This window comes from Pinus tabuliformis, chromosome 7 (assembly GCF_031772625.1).
Source record: "Pinus tabuliformis cultivar Carrire ecotype Pingquan chromosome 7, CPIR1, whole genome shotgun sequence".
Lineage (NCBI taxonomy): Eukaryota > Viridiplantae > Streptophyta > Pinopsida > Pinales > Pinaceae > Pinus > Pinus tabuliformis.
In genome coordinates this window covers 1,320,135,932-1,320,160,785 of record NC_142293.1, presented here as the reverse complement: position 1 = coordinate 1,320,160,785, position 24,854 = coordinate 1,320,135,932, and the positions used below count along the sequence as shown (strand labels likewise).

At 37.3% G+C, this 24,854-nt stretch overlaps 1 protein-coding gene across 1 annotated transcript; it reads right to left on the bottom strand.

Annotated features, from left to right (window-relative positions):
* Positions 1–7,282: 7,282 nt before the first annotated feature.
* LOC149252435 (uncharacterized) lies at positions 7,283–10,048 on the bottom strand. Its single transcript, XM_089454151.1, has 2 exons — positions 8,769–10,048; positions 7,283–8,021 (listed from the first exon to the last, which is right to left on the bottom strand). The coding sequence occupies exons 1-2, from the start codon at positions 10,046–10,048 to the stop codon at positions 7,283–7,285; spliced, it is 2,019 nt and encodes a 672-aa protein (XP_089310277.1).
* Positions 10,049–24,854: the final 14,806 nt, after the last annotated feature.

Genomic DNA, 24,854 nt, shown 5'->3' with positions numbered 1-24,854 from the left:
AACCACATTTGGATGCACTTGACTACAACATAATGAATTCTTAGCTATCCTGAAACATTGAGGGACCATCTTCGTGATATTGGGAAGCCACACAACTCTTGAGGATCTACTACAGGGTCATTGTTCATCTCCAACAACAGCATATCGATCCACCCTTTGAAGAACCTGCATCAACAGATTTTGCTGAGCCATACACCTATCATAAATATCTACAAAACTATTTTGTTCAAAATAAGGACTATTTCAATGAGAAATGAGCATAAGAAGATGAAACCTCAAGAAGCCAACAACATGCAAACATCAAGTGATCAACACATCAACTTCATAACCACTAAAGGAAACTTCAATAGACATATCAACAGCCTCAATATCACCTACAAAAAGACATCAATGGTAAGGCCCAAGTATGAAATCATCAAAACCTCTCCTATAGACTTATTTTAGTTCAAAAAAGCATTGCAAGTGTATGAAGGAAAACTCTTTTTATAGCCAAAATTAATAGCAAAGAAACCTCGACCTTATCTATTCGTTAACTTCACTTTTCAACCAAGGTGTCCACATGTGTGGGAAATTGACAAGACAAAAGTGAAAAACACTTAACAAACTGGATTGTTATCATTTAGTCATGATAGAGGAAAAGGAATGTGAAGGGGTAGGTGGGTCTAGCTCAGTTAACTTGAAGCACTCTGAGTTTATTTTGCATGCAATGATAAACAAGAAAAAAATGAAAAAAGCAAAGAATAAAAATGTGTACATACCACCTCTTGGCATGAAAATATTAGCAGCTACAGGATTCAAGTTGTGTACTATAGGATCAGAACAAGCTCCTACAGGATTAGAACAAACTTCTAGAGGATTGAGATAGTTTGCTACAAGATGCAGACAAAATGCTACATGAAGGTCAATTTCACATAGAAAGCTACCAAAGCCTCGATATGCAAGGAAATGTTCAGAGGAAATGTAAGTAAATAGTCCTCCTCTCCAACATTTGGTATAATAATTCTTCCAAAAACACCTTATTCATTAAAAAAAAACACTCTACAAATTTATAGTTGAATTCCACCAAGAAAAACATTTGGATTAGATGAGCATGGTGTGTTGAATAAGGCAAGGGTTTATGTTGAATTTTTTCTTTCCTCAACTTGGACACAATACTATCAAAAAAAATATTCTGCTAGATGGTGTTCCTTGAAAAATTAAATGGGTATGACGATGAACTTGCATTGGAATTTACAGTCAACCTAAGGAATCCAAATGACCAAGAGTTTGTGACAACAATAAGAGGATTGGAAATACATTTGAATGAAAGTGATATCAACAAGATCACCATTTTACCTACAAGAGTGCATTGGGACAAATAATATAGACATGATGAAATGAGTGCCAAGAATTCCTTCTGAGATGGTAGAAGAGATGTGCAAATTCTAGATCAACAGCTAGAGAATCATGAGGAGCAAGAAATGGAGCAACAAACAAAATAATAAAGCAAGGAACATGAGTGTATTTTTTAGACGATGAGAAACAGTTTCAGTGGGGGGTATGTTGGGCCTCCAAACTAGACACAAATTAAGGCCCATATAGCCTTTCTTAGGTGCATAAGGCTATATTAAATCTCTCCTTCTACAATTAAATAATGTTTTTTTAGCTTTAATGTGTTATTATGAAGCTTTAGATATTATTGCATATTATATGCCTAATATTATTTATTTTTGCAGAGTATTGAGAGAATATTGAGTAAATTCTTAATCAGATAATATAGGGACTTTCACCCTACTACAGGATGGACCAAGATTGGATAATAAATTAATAAGATATTATGAAATTATTGAACAAATTATGGAGCTTCACTGATTGAGAAAATCTAGGAATGTGTTCCATGTCATTAAATAAAGATTCCTCTTGTTGGGAACCATATCCACATTTTGAGGGATTTTTGAGGGAAAGCTCCGTTATTTCAAGGAGAATGCTTCTCTAGGGGGATGTATTACTTAGTCTTCTTGTAGATAAAACTTGTTATTTAGTAGTTCCACTTTCATTTCTAAAAGGGATGTACTTGGATTGACTTAAATAACGAAGTTTGGTGCCATTTTTAGCTTTTAAAGCTTGGTTTCTTTCATAGGAATTTGAGTATCCTTTGGCTTGCCCATCCTAGGAGCCTCAGAGCCCTGATGTACAATTTCTTTATTTTCTTTGAATGTCTTTTTTCACTTGCATCTCTTATTTCTGCATTTAGTGTTCATGATTCCTTTTTTGTAGGTTATATTGGTTAAATTATTGAAGTGAATTATTTTGTAGGTTATTTACAAAGTTACAAGCATTATCAATCCCTATAATAGATTTGAAAAGTCATATTCATCATTGAGCTACTTGGATTGGTTTACTACTTCACAATTATGGAATTTTTGGAAGTATCTTGTAGAAAAATAGTAGTAATTTTATGCTATTTTTTATCACATGGTAACGAGGCTCTTTTGAGTTAATTCCACTTGGATTGAGTCCTAAAAAAATTCATTTAATAAAAAATTTTACCCCATAGCATTTTCACTTGATTAGTTTAGGCATTTGGTAGGTTAACTAGCTCACTGATTCTTGAATTTCTAGTTTTTGGAGTAGTAATTTTCTACTATTTTTAGCACATATCAAAAATGTATTTTTTAGTGATTCCACTTTTATTGGAGTCTTAATACATCCTACTTAATAAAAAAATTTAAACCGTCACATTTTCATTCGATTTTCTTGGTCATTAAGTGAGATAAATTGGAGGACAAACTAACTAACACATTAGGTATTTTAGTGTTTGCAAGTATGAAAAAATCATAATATTTTTGTGGTGTTAAGGTAATATTGTTGATTTGCAGGGTTAGAATTATGATAATGCATTCCTCCTACCATCACCAACCTCTTTCTCCTCACTACACAATGCCCTCAAAACTATGCCACCCAAAGTACATTTTTGGGTCATTGAAGGACACCGTGTGCATTTGTTTTTGTGGAAGAGGGGCCTATAAGATTTTATAAGCTTGGAAAAAGCCTCATATACCTTCATATAAAATTTCCCACATTTATATCACCTTTACTAACCTCATAATGCTCATGGATCCTTTCTTGCAGCAATCATGTAGCACCATGTAAAATTGGTCAGATTTGCTCCAAAAGCTTGATTTTTTCCTCTTAACCTTGAATAATGACCCTTAGGCTCTGAAACCATGATTGAGGAAAACAAAATACCACTTAGGAATTTCCTTTTAAGACTCGACATATTCCAACAATTAAGCGTTAGTAGACAGGTTCATGAATTGAATGACATAGTGATTATTTTCATGATTACTTTATGAAGCGCCTATTGAACTTTGTTACTAGCTCTAATCTCTTTTGAACGTAGTGATGGATATTTTTTTCATGTTATTTAGTTTATGCAATTAGAATAAGTATTCTTTCCTTATCTTTTGTTTCTTGCAATAGGTTAAGGTTCCATTTCAAGCATTTCCATTTTTGCAATTAGTTTAGGTTTGATTTCATGATATTCACTTCACTACATCATATCAATGAAAGAAGGACACATTGCATGTTGCACATATAGTGCCAACACCTCTTAAATTTGTACAAACCCCGGGTTGATGATTTAAGTTGGCAGCCTTGGGAATTGCAACATTCTTGTTGCAAACTAGGGCTTATTAGTAACCCTAGACAGAATAGTCAAAACTTGTGGCAACATTTTTGAATTATTTAAATTTTGAGATGATATTTTTAATAACTACTACAATATGAATTATTTATAGTTAATAGAGGTCTACATATAATTTATAAGTCTGAGACTGTGTTAAGCAAGAGGTATTTGAACCCTCTATGAGACATGGACACTTGAGCCATCTACGACAGTGAAAACATTCTCTTATGATGCAAATACAAGCTACAGGAACGAGCACTTATATGAACCCAAACATGACATTTGAAGCCTTCTACAGTTTACAATGAGATCTCTGGAGGAAGATGGAAGAATACGTAATGTAATTTGAAGCCTCTTGGTTAAAGCATGTTTTTAATATTTGAACAAAGTGGATCAATTTACTCTGAGAAAATAAAGAAATAGAACAAAACTTAATAAATACCTTATACTTGCAATATGTGACATTAAGTGTCAAAGTTTACATTTAATCTCAAAATATTCGAAAAACTATTTACAATAGCATGTACAAGAAGCATACATCTAAACATGTGATTGCAATGGTTCCATTCGGGTTCTGTGACATATCTCTCTCTCTATGATTCTATGTGGTCTAATTCAAAGTGGTAAAAATAATAATGATGCAAATTTTAGAGACACCTTCTTACTAATAATACATAAACAACCCCCACTTAAGAAAAATTCTATCATCTAAAGATCCATGAAGAGCGTAGTATTGTTCCAAGATATATTTGTTCATGCAAAGTCTTGAATATTAATCCAAGCTCCGTAGGTTTAGCTTAAATGGATCATCTCTAAGTTTATAGGATGAGTATTTTTAACTCAAATCACTGAGGAGCAAACTTATCAATTTAAGAAGCAGTGTTATATCTCTCTATAAGGAGGACTATGAAGATATAAAAATTCAATGGCACAAGTATAAGAAGTCACTATGCTACTCTTCCTATACATAAAAAAAATTCTACTATATCAATAAAGCCTACTATATCAATAAAGTTGACAAACTCAAAGAAATTTATATGGTTCATAATATAGTTGGATGACTGGAGACATGAAGACCTTTATTAAAATTAGATGACAATCTTTGTTACAAAAGGATTAGATATTTGTTGATAGGTAAAATTGAAAAGGTATGTATAACATTTGTGCATTCCATTGTTTATAAGGTTAAGTATTCTAGGTCATGGTAATGATCTTTTGAAATATTGTAAAAGGGTCTGCATATATATATATATATATATATATATATATATATATATATATATATATATATATATATATTAATATTAGAGACAGGACATATAAGACATTGTTGATATGGCAGCACACGAAGTATTTCATTGCATGTGAAGACTAGGTCTTGAGATCAAGAAATGAAATGAATAAAAGGTTAGATTTTAGGCTTCTGTGGAAGTTTTTTGATTCATGATCCGGATTATCCACAGTTTTTAGTTCGTTCTGCCAACGTTTCGAACCCCAAAGGGGGTCCATCATCAGGACAAATCAGATAGAATAGAATAAGAATGAGAGATTATTGAGAGAGAAGAGAATTGCGACCTGGATGTAAATAAACAAGAACCCTAATTTTATATATAAAAGCCGACATATGATTTCTGATTATTATTTTATTTATTATTTTCCTTTATAATTTTATAAATTTTTAATTTTTAATTTATTTTTAATTTTTTAATTTTATAAACATTTATTATTAGTCCAGGTTGTAATTGTTATAATCAGAACAAAAATTAAAATTTTTACCATAATTAAATTATATTAATTAAAATCATTAAATTATATTAATATAATTATTTTATTTTATATAAATTATAATTAGTTTATATAATATAAATTAATTTATATAATTAATGTAATTAATATAATTTATATAATTAATATAATTTAATATAAATTAATTAATATAATCTATATAATTTAAATAATTGATATAAATTAATTGATACAAATTAATTTTTTTTCCCCTGGGAAAAAGTCGTAATTTCTATTAAAGTTAAGAAATTACATTTTGTATATGCCGAAGCATTCATATAAGGCAGCAGTGCCTATCCAGATCAGTCTGCAGTACTAGATAAACAAAAATAAAGCAGGTTGTCTCCTCGCAGGGAGCAGTCCAAAACTATACACTAACAGTGTTCAAAATAAGAGTCCATTGCTCTACACAGAGAGCCATATATATGCTGTTATATCAAAGAAAAAGTGCTGTATTGTACTAGACATAGAAAGATATATACAGCTATTGACAACAAAAAAAACAAGTGAAGATCTGTAAGTGGGCTTTTATAGCCCATTATCCATCCGATCATCAAAGGGTCGATGATAATGCTGGTAGAATGACCCTTCGATTTCCTCCTGTATCAGCCAATTTTCTCCTTGTCTGTGCGCTGCCTCTTTGGAGAGTTGATCTGCAATGGTGTTTTGTTCCCTATAGATGTGACGACAAGTAAATGATTCAAAAGAAGTAGTCAGTCTCTTTGCCTCATCTAATATATGTCTCAACGAAAATGCATGACAATGAGATGCATCAGTCAGCCAATTGCAAACTATTTTAGAGTCACCAAATAGCTGGAGATGTCTGCATTGTTTTTGTATGGCAAAGTGAATGATATGCTTGGCAGTGCACAGTTCAGCATAGTTATTAGTGCCTCTGCCTAAGGAGATTTGGATTTTGTAGCTGTGAGAATCATTGAGATAAAGAACTGCTCCTCCTCCACAGCCCACATCTTGTGCTGAACCATCAAAAAAAGTCCATGGTTTGGACTTATCAATATCCAATTGTCTAATGATGCAAACAGGGCCTGTGGATTCATCTTCTGGTATCATGTTATAATCTGCAATGGTATGGAGAAGGATAGTGGGCCAATGGGGGGCTCTAAGATTGAAGATAGCCTGATTCCGGGCAATCTAGACTGCCCGGCATGCGAGTAGCGGGATATTGATGGCCTTCCCCAAGTGTTCATGATTCCAGTTCTCCCATGCATCCATTAAGCTATGACCATGCCAATTTTTCAGTTGCGGGAGGTGGGAAGTGAGGGCATGCCAAAATTGTAAAGTGATGCTGCAGTTCAAGAATAGGTGTACAGTGCTTTCTTCCTCCAGGTGACAGAGATGGCAGCGAAAAGGTCCGTGGAAGGATCTCTTCATAAGATTAGTGCCCGTAGGTACTTTATCAAAGAGAATGTTCCACATAAGTAGTCGAGTACGCGGGGCTGATTTGAGCTTCCATAATGCTTTCCATGAGGGATGGATAATTTGAGGCTTATGTGGCTCCATGAGTTTTAGATAGCCAAGTTTTGGGATATATGCTCCATGTTTTGCAAAAGCCCAAATGATTTCGTCAGGACCTTCAGTAAGTCTAATATGAGCTTGAGTGAGCGCATCTGTGTACTCTGCCCATTCATTATGCCACTGTGCCGGAATATCTAATACTTGTGCGCTGGTCCAGGCCTGTTGGAGAAAAGAGCAGTTTGCTTGGTCGCCAATATGCATGATGTAGATGATACCTCTGTCATAAAGATGTTCAATGAGGCCATCAGAGAGTCTGTGAGTGTTTCCACATCCAACCCATGGGTCCAGTCCTATTCAGACCGCATTACCTTCTTTGATGCGCCAGGTTAATCCTTCTCGTAATAAAGGTAAAGTACCGATGACAGCTTTCCATATGATGGATATATTATGATTTGTTCCATGTTGACTGCATATCCAATCCAACACATTCAGGGGCTTGATATACTTTGCATATGCTACCCTGGTCCAAAGTCCATCAGTGGTAAGGAGTTGCCATCCAAGTTTGGCAGCCAGAGCCCTGGAGAAAAGGTCGAGCCTTTTGATACCCCAACCCCCCCAGCGTTTGGGTTTAGCAATGGTGTCCCATTTTACCCAGGCAAAAATTCTGCCTGGCTGGTGGCCCTTCCATAGAAATTTACTGCATATATGCTGTAACCTGTTGAGTATGCCCTTAGGAATCCATGTGAGAGCCATCCAGTATACTGGAGTGGCTTCAATCACTGCTTTAATAAGTATCAGTCTGCCAGCTCGAGAGAGGTATCGGTGGTACCAAACTTGAAGTCTCTTTTCCACCTTGGCTATAAGCCATAACCAGTCAGCAATTCTGTATCCATTAGGTTTCAGTCTGAAACCAAGATATTTTATACCTTCTGACAAGGTCAAGTTGATAAAAGGGAATCGCTGATTAGCATAAGCTATTTCATGTATAGAACAGCCAAAAGAAGTGATGGTGGATTTATTGTCATTAATCTTCATACCAGTAGCTTGCTGAAAGAGTAGAAAAGAGTTATGGAGTATAGTGGAGTCTCCAATACTACCATTCAAAAAAATTAGGATATCATTGACAAATAATAGGTGAGTGAGGAATAGATTGTCCGCAAGCTTAATACCAGATAATTGTTGTCTGTCCCGTGCAGATGAAATAATTCTACTCAACCCTTCCATAATGAGTAAAAACAACAGAGGGGAGAGTGGACATCCCTGTCTGAGACCTCTCTCTGAGGTGAAGAATGAGGTAGCTTCCCCATTTAGTAATACACTGTAGGATACATCAGTGATACAGCTCATGGTCCATTTGATGAAGACATAGGGGAAACCCAGGTGAGTGAGCAGCAGCCGTAAGTAAAGCCAGTTAGTTCTGTCAAAGGCCTTGGACAGATCCACCTTAAGGATCATTCCTTTTTGTTTCTTAATCTGCAAGGTGTGCATGAGCTCTTGGGCAGTGGCAATGGCCTCGTGGATCTGTCTATGGTGCAGGAATGCAAACTGTTCAGCGGATATATGATGCGATAGAATGGGCTTAAGATGATTAGCAATGGTCTTAGCAATAATCTTGTAGAGGCAGTTGCAGAGTGATATAGGACGGAAGTCATCGAAAGTGCTCGGGGCATTCGATTTGGGGATGAGAGCTATGAAGGTGGTTTTAATGGCTGAGGATATTCGACCTCTTCTTCTGTTGTCTTCAACTATTTTTAGGAGGTCGTTACCCAAAAGATCAAAAAACGCAAGGTAAAATTCAATGGTCCATCCATCTGGTCCAGGGCTCTTATCTTTTTTAAACCATTTCAGAGTAGCCTCCAATTCTGCCATGGTCACTTCCTTCTGTAGTTCCTCAGCATCTTCTTGTTCAATGTATCTGGGGAAGAGCTCAGCCACTCTCATGATTTCCAAGATATTGGCTTCAACAGGAGCCTTATATATGCCTCTGAAATGTTCTGTGGCCAGTCTGGCCAGATTCCGCTGAGAGGAGACAGTGTCCCCTTGTTCGTTCTTTAATTCCCAGATAGTGTTTATTACTTTGCGGCCATTTGCAAACTTGTGATAAAATTTAGTATTTGCATCTCCTTCGGAGAGCCAAATAGCTCTGCTCCTAAGTCTCCAGCTTTCTTCCCTTTCCTTCAGTATTTGTGAGCGCTTTGCAATAAGGGAGGTGTAATTCTCCTTGCTTTCAGGGGAGAGGAAAGTCCCATTTGATGATTCTTCAAATTCTCCAATGACCCTTTCAGCCTCTTTTAATGTCTGATTATCCTGAATGCGTTTTTGGTGTGCCCATTTCTTGGTGATCTGTTTGAGTTCTGTAAGTTTCCTTACAAAGCCCACTGAGATGTCCTCTCCTTCTCTGATGGCATTGGATTGCCAGAAGTTGTGTACCAATTGAATGTAGGAGGGATCTTGTAACCAAGAGGCATTAAATTTGCAAGGGCTCTTGATCTTATGGGTTAGGTCTTCAGCTTCTAAGAAGATTGGCCGATGATCTGAAATGCCTCCCGATCCAACCCATTGACGAACTCTGGGGAGATCGTTAACCAAAGATTCCTTGATAAGGAATCTGTCAAGTCTCCTTGCAAGGCTTTGGTCTCCGCTTCTGTTATTTGACCATGTATACTGGAGCTTAGCAGATGGTATATCCACCCAGTGATGGTCCTCTAGAAGGCTGGATATAGTATCTGTGAGGGAATCGACCTGGGCTGAGTGTCCCCATGACTCACTATATCCGAGCGAGAAATTGAAATCTCCTCCAAGTATAATGTTGTCTGCTTGGAAGAGTTCCGATTCGAGTAAGGACCTCCAATAATTGGCACGGTCTGCACATGGGCCATATACATTGATAATCCGTATGTCTCTTACAGTAGAATGAGCACTAATGTCGAGACCTATAAACCCTCTTCCTCCAAAAATATTCTTGGTCTCCGCAACTCTGTTATTTACCCCAATGGCCAATCCCCCAGATCGTCCGGGCGCATCCAGTGCATGGAAGGTCCAGGAAGGGAGCCAGGCAGAGAGAGTATGGATGAGGGGTTCGGCCTGACAGAGGGTCTCTTGTAGAAATATAAAGTCCATCTGAGATGATAGGAGCAATCTCCTAAGTGCTAGTTTTTTGGCCAAACTAGCAAACCCCCGACAATTGAAGGAGAGAAACTTCATGAGGGGAAGGGGGGTGGGCCATTCCTCGCTCTAAGGGCCCGGAGAATAGTCTGCTGTCGCCTGAGGGCGACTTCTTCATCAGCAGTGTGCCTTGCCTTGGATATGCGAGAGGGTCTGCCGCGGGAATTCTTGAGGGACATAGGCATGCTAGTTAGGTCAAGTCCAACAGCATCCGGTCCTCTGTCCTTCAGACGGGGGCGGAGGGAGTAGCGGGGGGGGGGGACTGTGATGAATGTAATGATAGGGTGGCCAGAGTCAAAGTGATTATTGATGGAGGAGCCACAGGTGAAGGGAGAGGAAGGGAGCAGATGAGAGAGGTGTGATTGTGAAAATTCAGTGGAGGAGATGCAGAGGATGCAGTGGATAAATTAGCATGGATAGATGCAGAGTCAATGTATTCATGTGATGATATGCCCAATGACATGCATGAAGGAGGAGATGATGGAGTATGGATAGAAAACTTACCCGGTTGCTCCAAGTCCTCTTGATCAGTCGATGGCTGCACATGACCTGGCGAGGCCGGAGGCGGATCAGAGGGTTCCTGAGCAATGTCAGTCGGCTCGGTGCTCCGTGGTTCCTCCGCGATCTGAGGGTGATCCTGTTCCCTGGAGGGCTGGTTAGGATGCGTCTCAGAGGGTTTGTCCTGCGGCTGTGGAATTGCTTCCTCCGTGCCATTCGACACTGATTTCTTGAGGAGTGGGCAATCTCTGTATAGATGGCCCACTTGGTGGCATCGGCGGCACCTATATGGTACTCCTTCATAATCTATGATTTGCTTGCACTCAGTATCCCTCCATTGAATGGTAATATATTCTAGCAGTCCACCTCTCGTGTCCAGGTTGATGAGTATCCTGCCATAGGCCATCATACCCGTCTGCTGATAGGATTTGTCATAGCCCATACATCCACCGATGGCATTACCAATCCTCTTGAAAATGTCTTCTGACCAGTACTGGAGTGGAAGCCCTGGAAGCCGAATCCATACCGGTCCGATGCCAATCTGCTCTGTATCTGGATCAAATAAAGGAGTCCATCTCTTCAGTAACACCGGGGCATGGTCAAAGTGCCAGTAAGATGACAGAACCCAGTTGGTGTGATCAGCACACGCGAAACGCAGTGCGAACCAACCCCGCACGAAGGTCTGCACAAATGGGATATCCACCAAATGGTGGCCCCAAACTTCCGCTGCCCATGTCTTCAAGCGTGCTGCCGAGTAACTTCGGCCCCTGATGCGCCCGACCAAAACACGATCAACAAAATCCATGGCCTCACCCCAACGAATGTCTTCTTCCAATCTGAGAAAAACGTCCTCCTCTTTTGATTTGAAGCACTTGTATTTCCGTTTGGGGCCCCGTGGAGGGGGATTGCTATGGGGGCGTCCTGAGGGAGGGGAGTTTGCTTGCTGCGATGCCAGGATTCGGGGTGAAAGTGAGGGGCCGTGAAAGCCTGAAGACGATGGGTGGCCTGTGAGTGGAGGTACGGCAGTGAAGCTATCGGAAGAATGACCGATGGAGACAGGGAAGCCGGCAGAGGGACCGGGGAGTGAGGGGTTTTGTTGATGGAGGGGTAATGAGCCTGCTACCGGAGGGAGAGAACCAGGGTTAGGGTTAATGCAGCTTGAAACAAACCCTAGGGTTGTCGGAGAGTGCGGGGGTGTGGAGAGAGCAGGCCAAGTCGGCGGGTCGTCCGGGAGGACTACAGGGTTATGCGAATGCGGTTCACTAAACGGAAACGGCGGAAATTGTTCAGGTAAGTCCGAGCTGTACATACCTCCGGATGTGTCAAGTGGGGTGCGCCAGATGGAGACCCCTTCCAATGGGTCCGCTGAGTAATCGATGGCCTCAATGTCCTCCATTGCCAGCTGCTCCTTGGATCTGCTAACACCTCGGAACGAAGAGAAAACCCGAGAGAAAACGACAGTTTGCAGTTTGGAAACGATCCGTGCTGCAGTTGATTTTCCGTCACAGGGCTCGCCGGTTGTCGCGGTTCAGTGCTCAGCTCTCCGAGAAGTTACCAGCAGGTAAACTGCAGTTCCGCGGTTAGGGTGAAACGGTGATAGAGAAGGCGGGCGCGATAAACGGAGGGTTCGAGCAGTAACTACAGAATTCGAAAACCCTAGCCTAAGCCCTTTCGTAACCTAGTTCACCCGGTCGCCATTGCACCCAGTCCTCCGATAAAAATTAATTTATATAACTCATATAATTAATATAATTACCATAATTAAATCTTTACCATAATTAAATTAAATTATATTAATTAATATCATTAAATTATATTAATTATATTAATATAATTTATTTTCATTTTATATAAATTATAATTGGTTTATATAATATAAATTAATTTATATAATTTATATAATTAATATAATATAATATAATTTAATTAATATAATTTTATATAACTGATATAAATTAATTAATATAATTAATATAAATTAATTTATATTAATTTATATTAATATAATTTAATTAATATAATTATATAAATTTGCTTTAATTGCTTTAATTAAACCTCCGAAATGCAAGACCCCTTATTTCTGATCCTAAGCTTCCAAGGGTCCGGGGGGGTTTATTTGTTTTATCAGAGGAAGCCAATTTCCACTGATTTCACTCCCATTGTCCCTGTTGAGGTTCTGAGGACATTTCATGATTTCAATGGCCTCTCTAATTTTTCTTTTATGATAGTTGTCTTCTCTTGCAATTATCTTGGCGCCTTCCAAACACACATGATGTTTGGTCTTGGACGAGTGCTCTGCAAGGGCTGATGTGCGGGATCTTTCATTCTTTATGTCAGCGGCATGCTCTTTAAGTCTTATTTTCAGAGAGCGACCTGTTTCCCCAATATAACTCTTGCCACATGAGAAATCGATCTTGTACACTCCCTTGAGTTGCTGACGATCAATGTTATCCTTAACCGACCTCATCATTTGCCTTACTGTTCCACATGTTGTAAATTGAGTGTGTATGTTCTTCTTCCTTAAAATTTTTGCAATCTTATCTGTAATCCCTTGGATGAATGGAAGGTAAACTTTCCCTTGATTTTCTTTCTTGTCTCCAGGGGGACGTTCAGAGAGGACCCTATCCCGAGCCCTTCTTATAGCTTTTGTGATACTCCACTCATTGTATCCAATGTTTTTGAAGACAGATGTCAAGTGATTGATCTCATCCTTAATGTGATCAGGGTCAGAAATCCTAAAAGCCCTCACAGCTAGGGTGTTTAAGACGCCGGATTTTTGGGAGGGATGATGGTAGGAGTCAGCGTGAAGATAGCTATCAGTATGCGTTTTCTTCCTGTAGACCTGGTGTCCCAAAGTACCATCCTCCTTTCTACTGATCAGAACGTCTAGAAAGGGGATCTTACCATTTTCCTCAAGCTCCATCGTAAATTTGATTTCGGAGGATATAGAGTTAAGATGATTGAAGAACTTCTCAAGCTCTGCCCTACCATGAGTCCAATTCAGGTTGGTGTCATCTACAAATCTTTTCCACCATGCTGGCTTCAAGTGGAAGGAGTCAAGGGCTTTTCTTTCAAAGTACTCCATGTATAGGTTGGCGACAATAGGTGAGAGCGGGGAACCCATGGCGACTCCAGAAATTTGCTCATAATAGTGATCTTGAAAACTGAAAAATGTGGACCGTAAACAGATTTCTGCAAGCTTTGTTGTTTCAGGATCGGTGGCCATCTTTATAACATGAACAGCTTCATCAAGAGGAATCTTTGTAAACAAAGATACGACATCGAAGCTTACTAGAATATCATCCTTATGCACCCTTTTATTCTTAATAAGCTTTACAAAATCACTTGAGTCTTTTATAAAAGAGTCCGTGTTACCAACCAGAGGTTTTAGGATCTTAGCCACATACTTAGCTAATTCATAGGTAGGGGAACCAATGGTGTTAACAATTGGTCTAAGGGGAACCCCTTCCTTATGGATTTTTGGTAATCCATAGATTCTAGGAATAACCTCACAGGAGGGAATCAGCTTCTTTTTTATTTTATCTTCCAGATTGGTTTCCATGATGGCTTTCTTGACTTGTTTTATCACCTTGGGAATAGGGTTGGAGCTAACTCTTCTATAACTTCCACAGCTCAAATGCTCATTCATTTTTTGAATGTAATCTTCTTTGTTTAACACAACGGTGGCGCCACCTTTATCAGCTTTAAGAACAACTATCTTATCATTATTTCGGAGAGATCTAAGAGCCTCTCGCCCCTCTTTATTCAAGTTACTTTTTGGGCGTTTAGACTTCAGCATGGCTAGGGAACATTCTTGTCTTAATATCTCTCTGTCGTTTGATGAAAGACCTTGAGTCCCATTCTCAATGTTGCAAATGATGCTTTCAAAGGGAATGTTCTTAGGTGAGACCGCAAATCCCAATCCCTTGCTCAGGATTTTAATTTCCTCAGAGTTGAGAATTATGGATGAGAGATTCACGACTCTCTTATCATGCTTATTGGGAACAGTGGGGTTCCCCATAGCAAACCTCTCATTGTCAGAATTATCACTTGTAGCATTATCATTCTTAATAATTTTATAGCTTGAATTAGTTTCAACCTCCCGATCTTTTTCTTCAAAGTTGCTCCTGTTCTTATATATTTTATAATTGCTCCTGTTCTTATATATATTATAATCCTCCATGATCCTATTAGCATCCTTAATTTCAACATCTTTACTGATTTCCACATCCTTGCTAACGAATTCTGAGGGACTTTCAATGCGATTCTTCTTATTGCCGCTGGAATCACCATAAGTGACAGCGTAGGGGATTATGTTGCCTGCGTGTTCCACATTGCTTGTCTGAGTGCTCCATAGCGCAGTCGGTATATTGCTGTTGGAATCATCATCGGGGACAGCATAGGAGGCCATGCTGCCCATGCTGCCTGCGTCCTCCATGTTGCAACTAATATCATTTACCCGTTGAACAACGTGCCTGATTACTGGTTGAACAACGTGCTTTACATTGCAACTGTTATCGATTTCTGGTATGTTGCTGCTGGAATCAGGGACAGCATAGGGGGCCATGCTGCCTGCGTGCTTTACATCCGTGTGTTCCACAACCATGCTGCCTGCGTGTTCCATGTTACAACCCATATCATTCACGAGTTGAACAAATTTGCAACTAATATCATTCCCGATTGCTGGCTGAACAACGTGATTCACCTTGCAACCGATATCATTCACGAGTTGAACAGCGCTGCAACTGATATCATTCCCGATTGCTGGCTGAACAGCGTGATTCACCTTGCAACTGATATCGATTACTGGCTGAACAGCGTGGGTAGCCTGTCCAGTGATCTTGCGTTCTATTGGAACCTTTATTTCAGCGTATTCCAAATCAGATCTTCTTCTAGTATCAGTGCTGTCAGGATTTGTTCTTTCTTCTGCTGGTGAAGTGCCGTCCTGATGAACCTCGCAAGGGATCACCTGTTCTGCTGTTATCTTTATGGCGTTGGGAACAGCGCAGGAAGTTTTAACCGAGCAGGAGATTGGCATGCTCAACCTAGCATTAAAACCCACGCCTTCCTCCAAGGATTGTCAATAACATCACTAAGGTTTTGTAGATAATATATTTGCATGCATGTATAATTTGCAATTCCTAAAATGACAAATCTTGAAGACCTTGAAAAATCTAGGGTTTTTCAACTAACTCTCTAGTGTAGTTATATAGTTTTACAATTCTTGTTAGGTCCCTATAATACTAGTGATGCCCCCATTAATATTGTAGTTGTGTCCCTTCTTAATATTGTTGTGCCCCTATTGTCCCCATATTGTTATTACTGTGCCCCATAGAATCCCTCTATTGTTATTTTTGTGCCTTTATATTATTATTGTTAGGTCGGCTTGGTTATATTGTGACCCCTTAGACTCCTATATATAGAAAGGAGGTTTTGTCATTTGAATTATCAAAGAATTGTTCATTTGTGTAATGTAAAGGAGGTTGCCCCCTTGAAGAGGCTGAATTCTAAGGCATTCAACTATCTTTTCTATCTTTTTGTGAGCTGGTTCCATAACATTTGGTATAAGAGCTTTGGATTCTAGGGTTTTGCTGATCCAAATAGGTCATAGTGGCATTTTCGCTATAACTTTTTTTCTGCAACGTTTCAAAAGCGAAAAAAAACCCATTTGAGATGAAATCACACTGAACTTCGAGTCCGAATTTCGAAGCTTTTTGTGCTATATTTGCGGAGATATGATCTGAGGAAGTTGGTCTTTTTGTAGACTCTTGAATTACATTCCAAACAGGTGACTTGGGGAAAATCGTCATAACGTTCTCTCTGAACATCGGATTGAAATTTCATTAGGAGGTACAGAAAGAGGACGGACTTTAGTTTCTTGTATATATTTTTTAGGACCAAAGATAGAAACAGTGACACGTGGCACGTCGTACAAGTTCTCTCTATTGAACTAGTCTATAATTAGGTCACTGTGGGAGATTTGGCATAACTCTTCCCTATAGAATCCAATTTGGATCAAAGTGGTGGAATTGGAAAGAGGACGCAGAGGGCTACTGTAGGTCGCAATTTTATAACTAGATGATTCGAAATTACAGAGATACATCAGATTCAATATCAAGCTCCTACAAAGTGAAAAAATGTGTGTAGTTTTTTTTTTAATTTTTTGCATAAGTTTTGTTTGAAAAATTAGTTTGATGGAATTCAAAGGGCATAGTAAAGCATTATTATCGGTAATTGATGCCCCGAGGAAAGAAAATGCAAACACCTAGTAAGAAACCTAAAAGCTCTAGCGTGACTCATGAAGAAGAGGAAGAAATGCAACATGATATATCAAAATTACGAGACCAAGTGCAACAAGTGACACTTGCACAAAAGTAACAGAATCTAAGATGGATGGTTTAAAGAAAGATGTAGAAGCTAAGATGGATGGTTAAAAGAAAGGCATAGAGGCTAATATGGATTGTTTAAATAAAGGCATAGAAGCTAAGATGAATGACGTGGAAGCTAAGATGGACGATTTGAAGATAGATTTGAAGACAAGCATGGAAGATTTGAAGACAGATTTGAAGATAGATTTAACGAAGTTTCTACAAGAAATGCTTACTAATGGTGAAAGGGTAGTAAAGGAAACTCATGATGAGAACAAAAGAAATGTTAATCATGATTTCATAGACTCTAATGTTGGATCGAAGACCCACCATATTCCAAAAATCGATATGAGGAAATTTGATGGCAAGGATTCCGCAACATGAATACTACAAATGGAGCAATTTTTCGATCTCAATAATGTGCAAAACACACAAAAGGTACGTATTGAAACTTTATATTTGGAACCAAATCAGTTTGTATGGTATCAATGGCTTTGCTCTCGTAAACAAATTATCACTTGGGCAATTTTTACAGAAGAAATGACAGCACATTATGAGGATACAAAAAGCAACACTTTTTTTAGCCAATTGATAAGTCTCAAACAAAAGGTTTCAATAATGGAGCACATTGAGGAGTTCCAAAAATTGAACATAAGGGTAAAAAATATTCCAGAGGAGCATAGGATTGATGTGTTCATAGGCACTTTAAAGGATAACATCCAACATGATGTTCACCTTTGGGAACCTGATTCATTAGAGAATGCATTCAGGTTAGCAAGAAAAATGGAAAGCAAAATTATGGCAACCAGGAAGCATACCACTCACAACTATAAAGAAGGAAGTGTTGTTGCCCCTAGCCTTCCACAACTTATAAGGTTGAAACCAAAAAAATTGGAAGAAAAAAGAGCAAAAGGGCTTTGTTACAGTTGTGATAGCAAATACACTAAAGGTCATAAGTGTGCTGAGAGGAAATTATTCTACATAGACTGTGAAGAGGAAGAAGAAAAGGAACAAGAAAGGTCAAAAGAAGAGGATATACTCCAGGAACAAAGCCTAGATAAAGAAGAAATTAATCTGACCATATCTTGTAATGCATTGGCTAGAATTACTACTCCTCAAACCATCAAGATAGAAGGACAAATCAAGAAGAAAACTGTAATAGTGTTGATTGATTCAGGAAGTACCCACAATTTTATTCATTGTAAAATAGCAAAAGAATTGAATTGATTCCTATATCCAGCACCAGAGTGTCAAGTGATGGTTGCAAATGGAGGAACGATAATTTGCTCTAGAAAGTGCCATAATATCAAGCTATCCATGGGAGAATATGTATTAAAGAGCCCAATGCTTTCCATTCCAATGGGAGGTGTTGATGTTGTACTAGGATTACAATGGCTACAATCCTTGGGTACAATAGCTTTTAACTTTCAAGAATTTTTCATGAAATTTTATGCAGAAGGAAAGGAAGTTGAATTAAGGGGTATTGTAGGGAAACGGGGAAAGATAATAAGCTCTAACGGTATGATAAGCTTCTAAAAAAGGAACAACGAGGTGTAATTGCACATTTATGTTCGCTATATGTTTCCACATCGAAATCATCTATTTCTCCAGATCTCCAAAAAGTCTTGGACAATCATTCCAAGGTATTTGAGACTCCCAAAGGTCTCCCACCTATTCGTGATCATGATCATGCTATTCATTTGATGCCAGGAAGTGTTCCTCCAAACATTAGGACGTATAGGTATCCCTATGCCCAAAAGAGTGAAATTGAATGTATGGTTGCATAAATTCTTAGGCCGGTATAATTCAACCTAGCCAAAGTTCTTGCTCTGCTCCAGTAGTATTGGTGCACAAGAAGGATGGATCATGGCCATGTGTCCAGATTATAGGGAGCTCAACAAGCTCACTATTAAAGATAAGTTTCCCATTCCTGTCATTGATGAATTATTGGATGAATTTCATGGATCAATTTACTTCACAAAGTTAGATCTCCATTCAGGATATCATCAAATCAGAATGAAGACTCAAGACATTCTGAAAACAACATTTAGAACTCATGAGGGTCACTATGAGTTTTTGGTCATGCCTTTTGGCCTAACCGATGCACCTTCTACATTTCAAGGTTTGATGAATTCCATTTTCAAACCATTCCTTAGAAAATTTGTGTTAGTATTTTTTGATGATATACTAATCTACAACAAGTCTTGGAAGGATCATGTTGAACACGTTGACAGGGTGCTACAACTATTGGAGGAGAAACAATTATATGCAAAAAGATCCAAATGTTTTTTGGAGTACAAGAGGTGGAATATCTGGGTCATATTGTATCTCATGAAGGAGTTAAGGTGGACCTTAGAAAAAGTAAAGCCATTAAGGAATGGGAAATCCCCACATCCATAAAGCATTTGTGAGGATTTCTCGGGTTGACAGGGTATTATCGCAAGTTTGTTAAGAATTATTGGAAAATAGCAGCACCTCTAACAACATTGTTGAAGAAAGATGCATTTTCATAAAATCCAGAAGCAACAAAGGCTTTCGAATATCTTAAAGAGGCAATGTTCCAAGCACCGGTCTTAGCTACACCAGACTTCAAAAAAACCTTTATTGTGGAATGTGATGCTTCCGGAAATGGAATTGGTGTTGTTTTAATGCAAGATGAAAGACCCATTGCTTTCGAAAGTCGTCCAATCAAGGGAAAGTATTTACACAAAGCTATTTATGAGAAGGAAATGTTGGCAATACTACATGCACTTAAGAAATGGTGACCCTACCTAGTGGGAAGACACTTCAAGGTAGAAACGGATCATGATAGCCTTAAATACCTTTTAGAACAAAGATTATCCTCTGAAGAACAACAAAAATGGGTCACAAAGATGTTAGGTTATGACTTTGAAATCATATACAAAAAAGGGAAGAAAAATGTTGTGGCAGATGCACTCTCAAGAAAGGATGAGGATGTGGAAGCATTGTTGTGCGTCATTTCTATTATCCAACCAGATTGGACAAACGAAGCAAGGGAGGAATGGAAGAATGACGAAGAAGTGTGGGAACTTATTCGAAATTTACAACAAGATTCCAGTACATCTGATACATTTAGCTGGAAAAATGATTCTTTATGGTACAAAGATCGCTTATACCTCTGTAAGAATTCCCAAGTCAAACAAAAGATTCTTTTGGAATTGCACGCTTCTCCCTTAAGAGGGAACTCGGGATTTTTAAAAACTTACCACAGGGTTAAGAAGGAATTTTTTTGGGATGGCCTTAAATCGGATATTCAAAAGTTTGTGGCGGAATGTTTGGTATGCCAACAAAATAAAGCTGAAACAATTAAGACACCAGGTCTATTACATCCTTTATCCATTCCAAGCCAACATTGGGAGGAGGTTTCAATGGATTTTATCATAGGTTTACCCAAGTCTGAGGGAAAGTGTGTCATCATGGTGGTAGTTGACAGACTTACCAAGTATGCACACTTTTGTGCATTATCACATCCATTTAAATCCAGTACAGTTTCTACGGCATTTATGGAAACAATTCAAAAGCTACATGGAAACCCAAAGATTATTGTAAGTGACAGAGATCCCATTTTTATAGGAAATTTTTGGACATAATTATTTTCTTGTCTTGGTACTCAGTTAGCTCATAGCTCATCTTATCATCCTCAATCTGATGGGCAAACAGAGATAGTAAAAAAATGTTTAGAAGGATATCTTCATTGCTCTGTATCTGATAAACATACACAATGGGTCAAATGGTTGCCTCTGGCTGAATGGTGGTATAACACTTCCTTCGTTACTGCAATAAAAATGACCCCATTTATGGCACTTTATGGATATCATCCACCATCCATCACATCATATTTAAGAGAATATTCTAAGGTTTAGGCAGTGGAACATCACATCGAGCATCAACAACAAGTTCTCCAACTCTTAAAGGATAACCTTGTGTTGGCACAGAATAGAATGAAACAACAGGCAAATCAACATCGCAGTGAAATAATTTTTGATGTAGGTGACTCGGTATTCCTATGGCTACAACCATATAAACAAATGTCCCTCAAGCAAGCTAAGAAGGATAATAAATTGTCATCAAAGTATTATGGTTCGTACAAGGTGTTTCAAAAGATTGGTAATATGGCATACAAATTGGAGCTTCCTGCAGCTTCTCGAGTACACCCAGTTTTCCATGTTTCATGTTTAAAGAAGGTTATAGGCGACAAGCTCCCAGTTCAAACAATATTGCCAGAACTTGACGAGGAAGGAAAAATTATATTGGAATCAAAAGCAATCATAGAAACAAGAACTCGACAACTACGAAATCGATCCATTTCAGAGTATCTCATCAAGTGGAAGAACTTATCTGCTGAAGATTCCACATGGGAGGATGAGAATTTTATACAGAAGCATCCATAACTACTCAAGCGTTGAGGACAACACTTTTTTGAAGGAGAGGGGAATGTTAGGTCCCTATAATACTAGTGATGCCCCCATTAATATTGTAGTTGTATCCCTTATTAATATTGTTGTGCCCTTATTGTCCCCATATTGTTATTACCGTGCCCCATAGAATCCCCCTATTGTTATTTTTGTGCCTTTATATTATTATTGTTAGGTCGACTTGGTTATATTGTGACCCCTTAGACTCCTATATATAGAAATGAGGTTTTTTCATTTGAATTATCGAAGAATTGTTCATTTGTGTAATGTAAAGGAGGTTGCCCCCTCGAAGAGGTTGAATTCTAAGGCGTTCAACTATCTTTTCTATCTTTTTGTGAGCTGGTTTCATAACAATTCTTGAATGAATGCATATTCTAAAACTTAATTGAGTATAAAGTTTGTTAAAATATCTTATGAAATTTATTTATTTCAAAGCATGAACACTACACCTTATTTTAAAAAAATTGTATTTATAAAATATCTTTAGGATCGATGGTTGAGGGTATTAAGGAAGTGTCTCGTGAATCAAAATTCAAGAAGAGAATTTGTGCTAACTTCCAATATTTATGGATCCAGACATGTTGGATGGTAACTCAAGATAAGTGGTATGAAAGGATGTCAATACTTAACCTTTCAACTCAGTAACTACATGCCTATTATGCAATATAAAGCCTTGGTTTAGGATGAAAGTGGTCACCTCTTGTTAAACTATGGCATTCTTATCTTGAAGGCCATCCAAACTTACTTACATGGCAACCTTAATTGTCAAATCTATAAGTAAATAGACCTTCTAATATGGAAGAAATAAAGAAGGATTGGAAGCATATATTTTATTATCAAAGAAAGGGGTTGATAATCGAGGGAGACAATTTTGGCATCCTAAATATAACTTGGGAGAATAATCCATAGACACACTTTTTTTTACCATTGAGCACTAAATAAATAATTATTACCCATTCCTAAAGCAAGAAATAAGAAGTAATGATCATATACAACCCACACATGAAGTTATGGAAGCCTACTTAAGTGATAATGTTTATACTATTGACAATTGCTACATTGGACCTATTATGTCACAAGCCTAGACATCAATTCTCTCTAAGAGAAGATGTTAGAATGATTATAGTGCGATCATCAAGCCCACATTATGAAATATGGTTGGGTAGGATAAAGGGTATTGTCTACAGATATTTAGATGTTGACTGTATTTTTTCACAATTATTCATATTGGGAGAACATTTTCGGATGAAACTCTGTAGAGGATTTTATATCATTTCCTTGTAAAATGTTTTGGGTAGACTCTCCACTCATCATAATGGACTGAGAATTTGAATGAGCACAAACGAGCAACATGTATTAATTTATAGAAGAAAGATTTAGAATTAGACGTTAATTGATAATATTAAAAAATAATGAGCACTGTGTATTTATTTATAGAAGAAATATTTAGAACTAGCCATTAATTAATAATATTAAATAATACTAATGCTAATACTAATAATAATAATAAACTAGTCGCTAAAGAACAAAATTATTAGGAATATTTTTAAGATAATAAAACAACCGTTAAAAATAAATAAGTAAAATAGAGGAACAAGGGGAAGAGAATTATAGGGGATTATTAGGAATATATTAGGATTAACTAATTAGATGTTGAAATTCAAATCAAGATAATTAAAAATTAAAGGGAATGTCAATTAAAAATAAATAATTTTACTATTAAAAGAAATGGTTGAGCCCCCATATTTACCTAAATAATTAATTAATTAAGCAAGGGGTGGAGAATTAACGGGAAAATGAGGATAATAAAATGATTAAATTAAATGGATTAAAACAAATTGATTAATTAAATGGATGCAAATTAAAAAGGAAATTAAAGTTAATACAAATAATAATAATAAAGAGGATAAGGGAAATTTAGATAGCGTTAATTAACAGGTGAGAAAATACAAATAGTCAAATAACCAAAGCTTACAATTTTTTTGATGGTTGATAAGCAGAGTAAAGGAAATAAATATAAAAATTGAGAATGAAAGGTTAAAGTAATTATTATTGGATTAAAAAAAATTATAAAATAAAATGAAAAATGGGTTAAAAATGAATAATTGGTTAAATAATTTTAACAATGATTGAAGGAAAGGGAATCAAGCAGGGAGGGTAAGGAGAGATAAATAAAGGAGAAGAGAAGAAAAAGGTAAAGAGATAAGGAAAAAGAAGGGGGGGAGAGCGATAACTAATGAGTTAAATGGTGGATAATAGGATGCCAAGAATGGCTTAATTTATAGCCATCTTCTCGATTAAAGTTTTCAGGGTGCTTCTCTATTTCAAGAGCCTCCCTAATGATTCTCGAGTTGTAAAAAGGAATAGAGGCAAGAATTTTGGTTTGATTAAAACAAACAAGATGCTTTGAATTAAAAAAGTGCTCGGCTATGGCAGACTTCAAAATCCGAAGATGATTGGTGTCAACAATATGTTCTTTAATTTGAGCTTTGAAGGAACGCCCAGTTTGGCCAATGTATGATTTTCCACATGAACAGGGGATTTGGTAAACCCCTGAATTCAACATGGGGTCAAACTTATCCTTGGTTGACCGGAACAACTGCTTCAAAGTTTTATGAGGTTTGAAAATGGTCTTCACGTTCTTTTTTAGCAAGAATTTTTCTATAACATTGGATATAAAATCTTTTGCACAGATTCATCCGAAAAATTTCTCCCAATATTTAAATGTTGCCATTAAGACATATAAAATAGTGGTTTGTTTGTGGAATCCCATAAGACAAACAAGAAAAAACAAAGTTTTGTTAAAAAAATGTATAAAAGGAACACAATAGTGAGTTGTTGGAACAAAATAATGGTCTTCATATATGAATAACATCATGTGGGCGTGGTCATAAAAGGTAGGATGAAAGGGAGATATAATAAAAATAAATTGGAAAGGAATTGAGGCAAATGAGGTACAACGAGAACAAGTTGAAGAAAATTGAGGGAGTGATAATGATGTCGACAAATGAAGCTTTATTTGAACAAAGAACTAAAAACCTCTACACTTGTCCTTTTTTAATGCCTTACATATTGTAAGAACTCATAAATTAGTAGTTAGTTTTAATTAATACTTGCTGCTTCATGTAAATATTGAATGTCGATTGCTCTCTTCTCTTTTGGGATACATGGTTTGTCAATAAATTTTCCACAATTAAAACAAGTTATTCCATTTTTTAGCTAAGGTGAGGAAATCAGTAAAAAGAACTAACTCATAGTGATAATCTTGTTTATATGGAACTTTATTGTACATTTCCTCAAATATTTGTGAAAAAAGTTACAAATCTACAGTGCAATGATTGTTATACTTTCTTTTCCTTTATGATGTCTCCTCAATCTTGATATATTTAGCAATGCATGTCCTTATGATGCTATTCATACACAAAAAAATAAAATGTTGACAAGTATACATGAATCTTG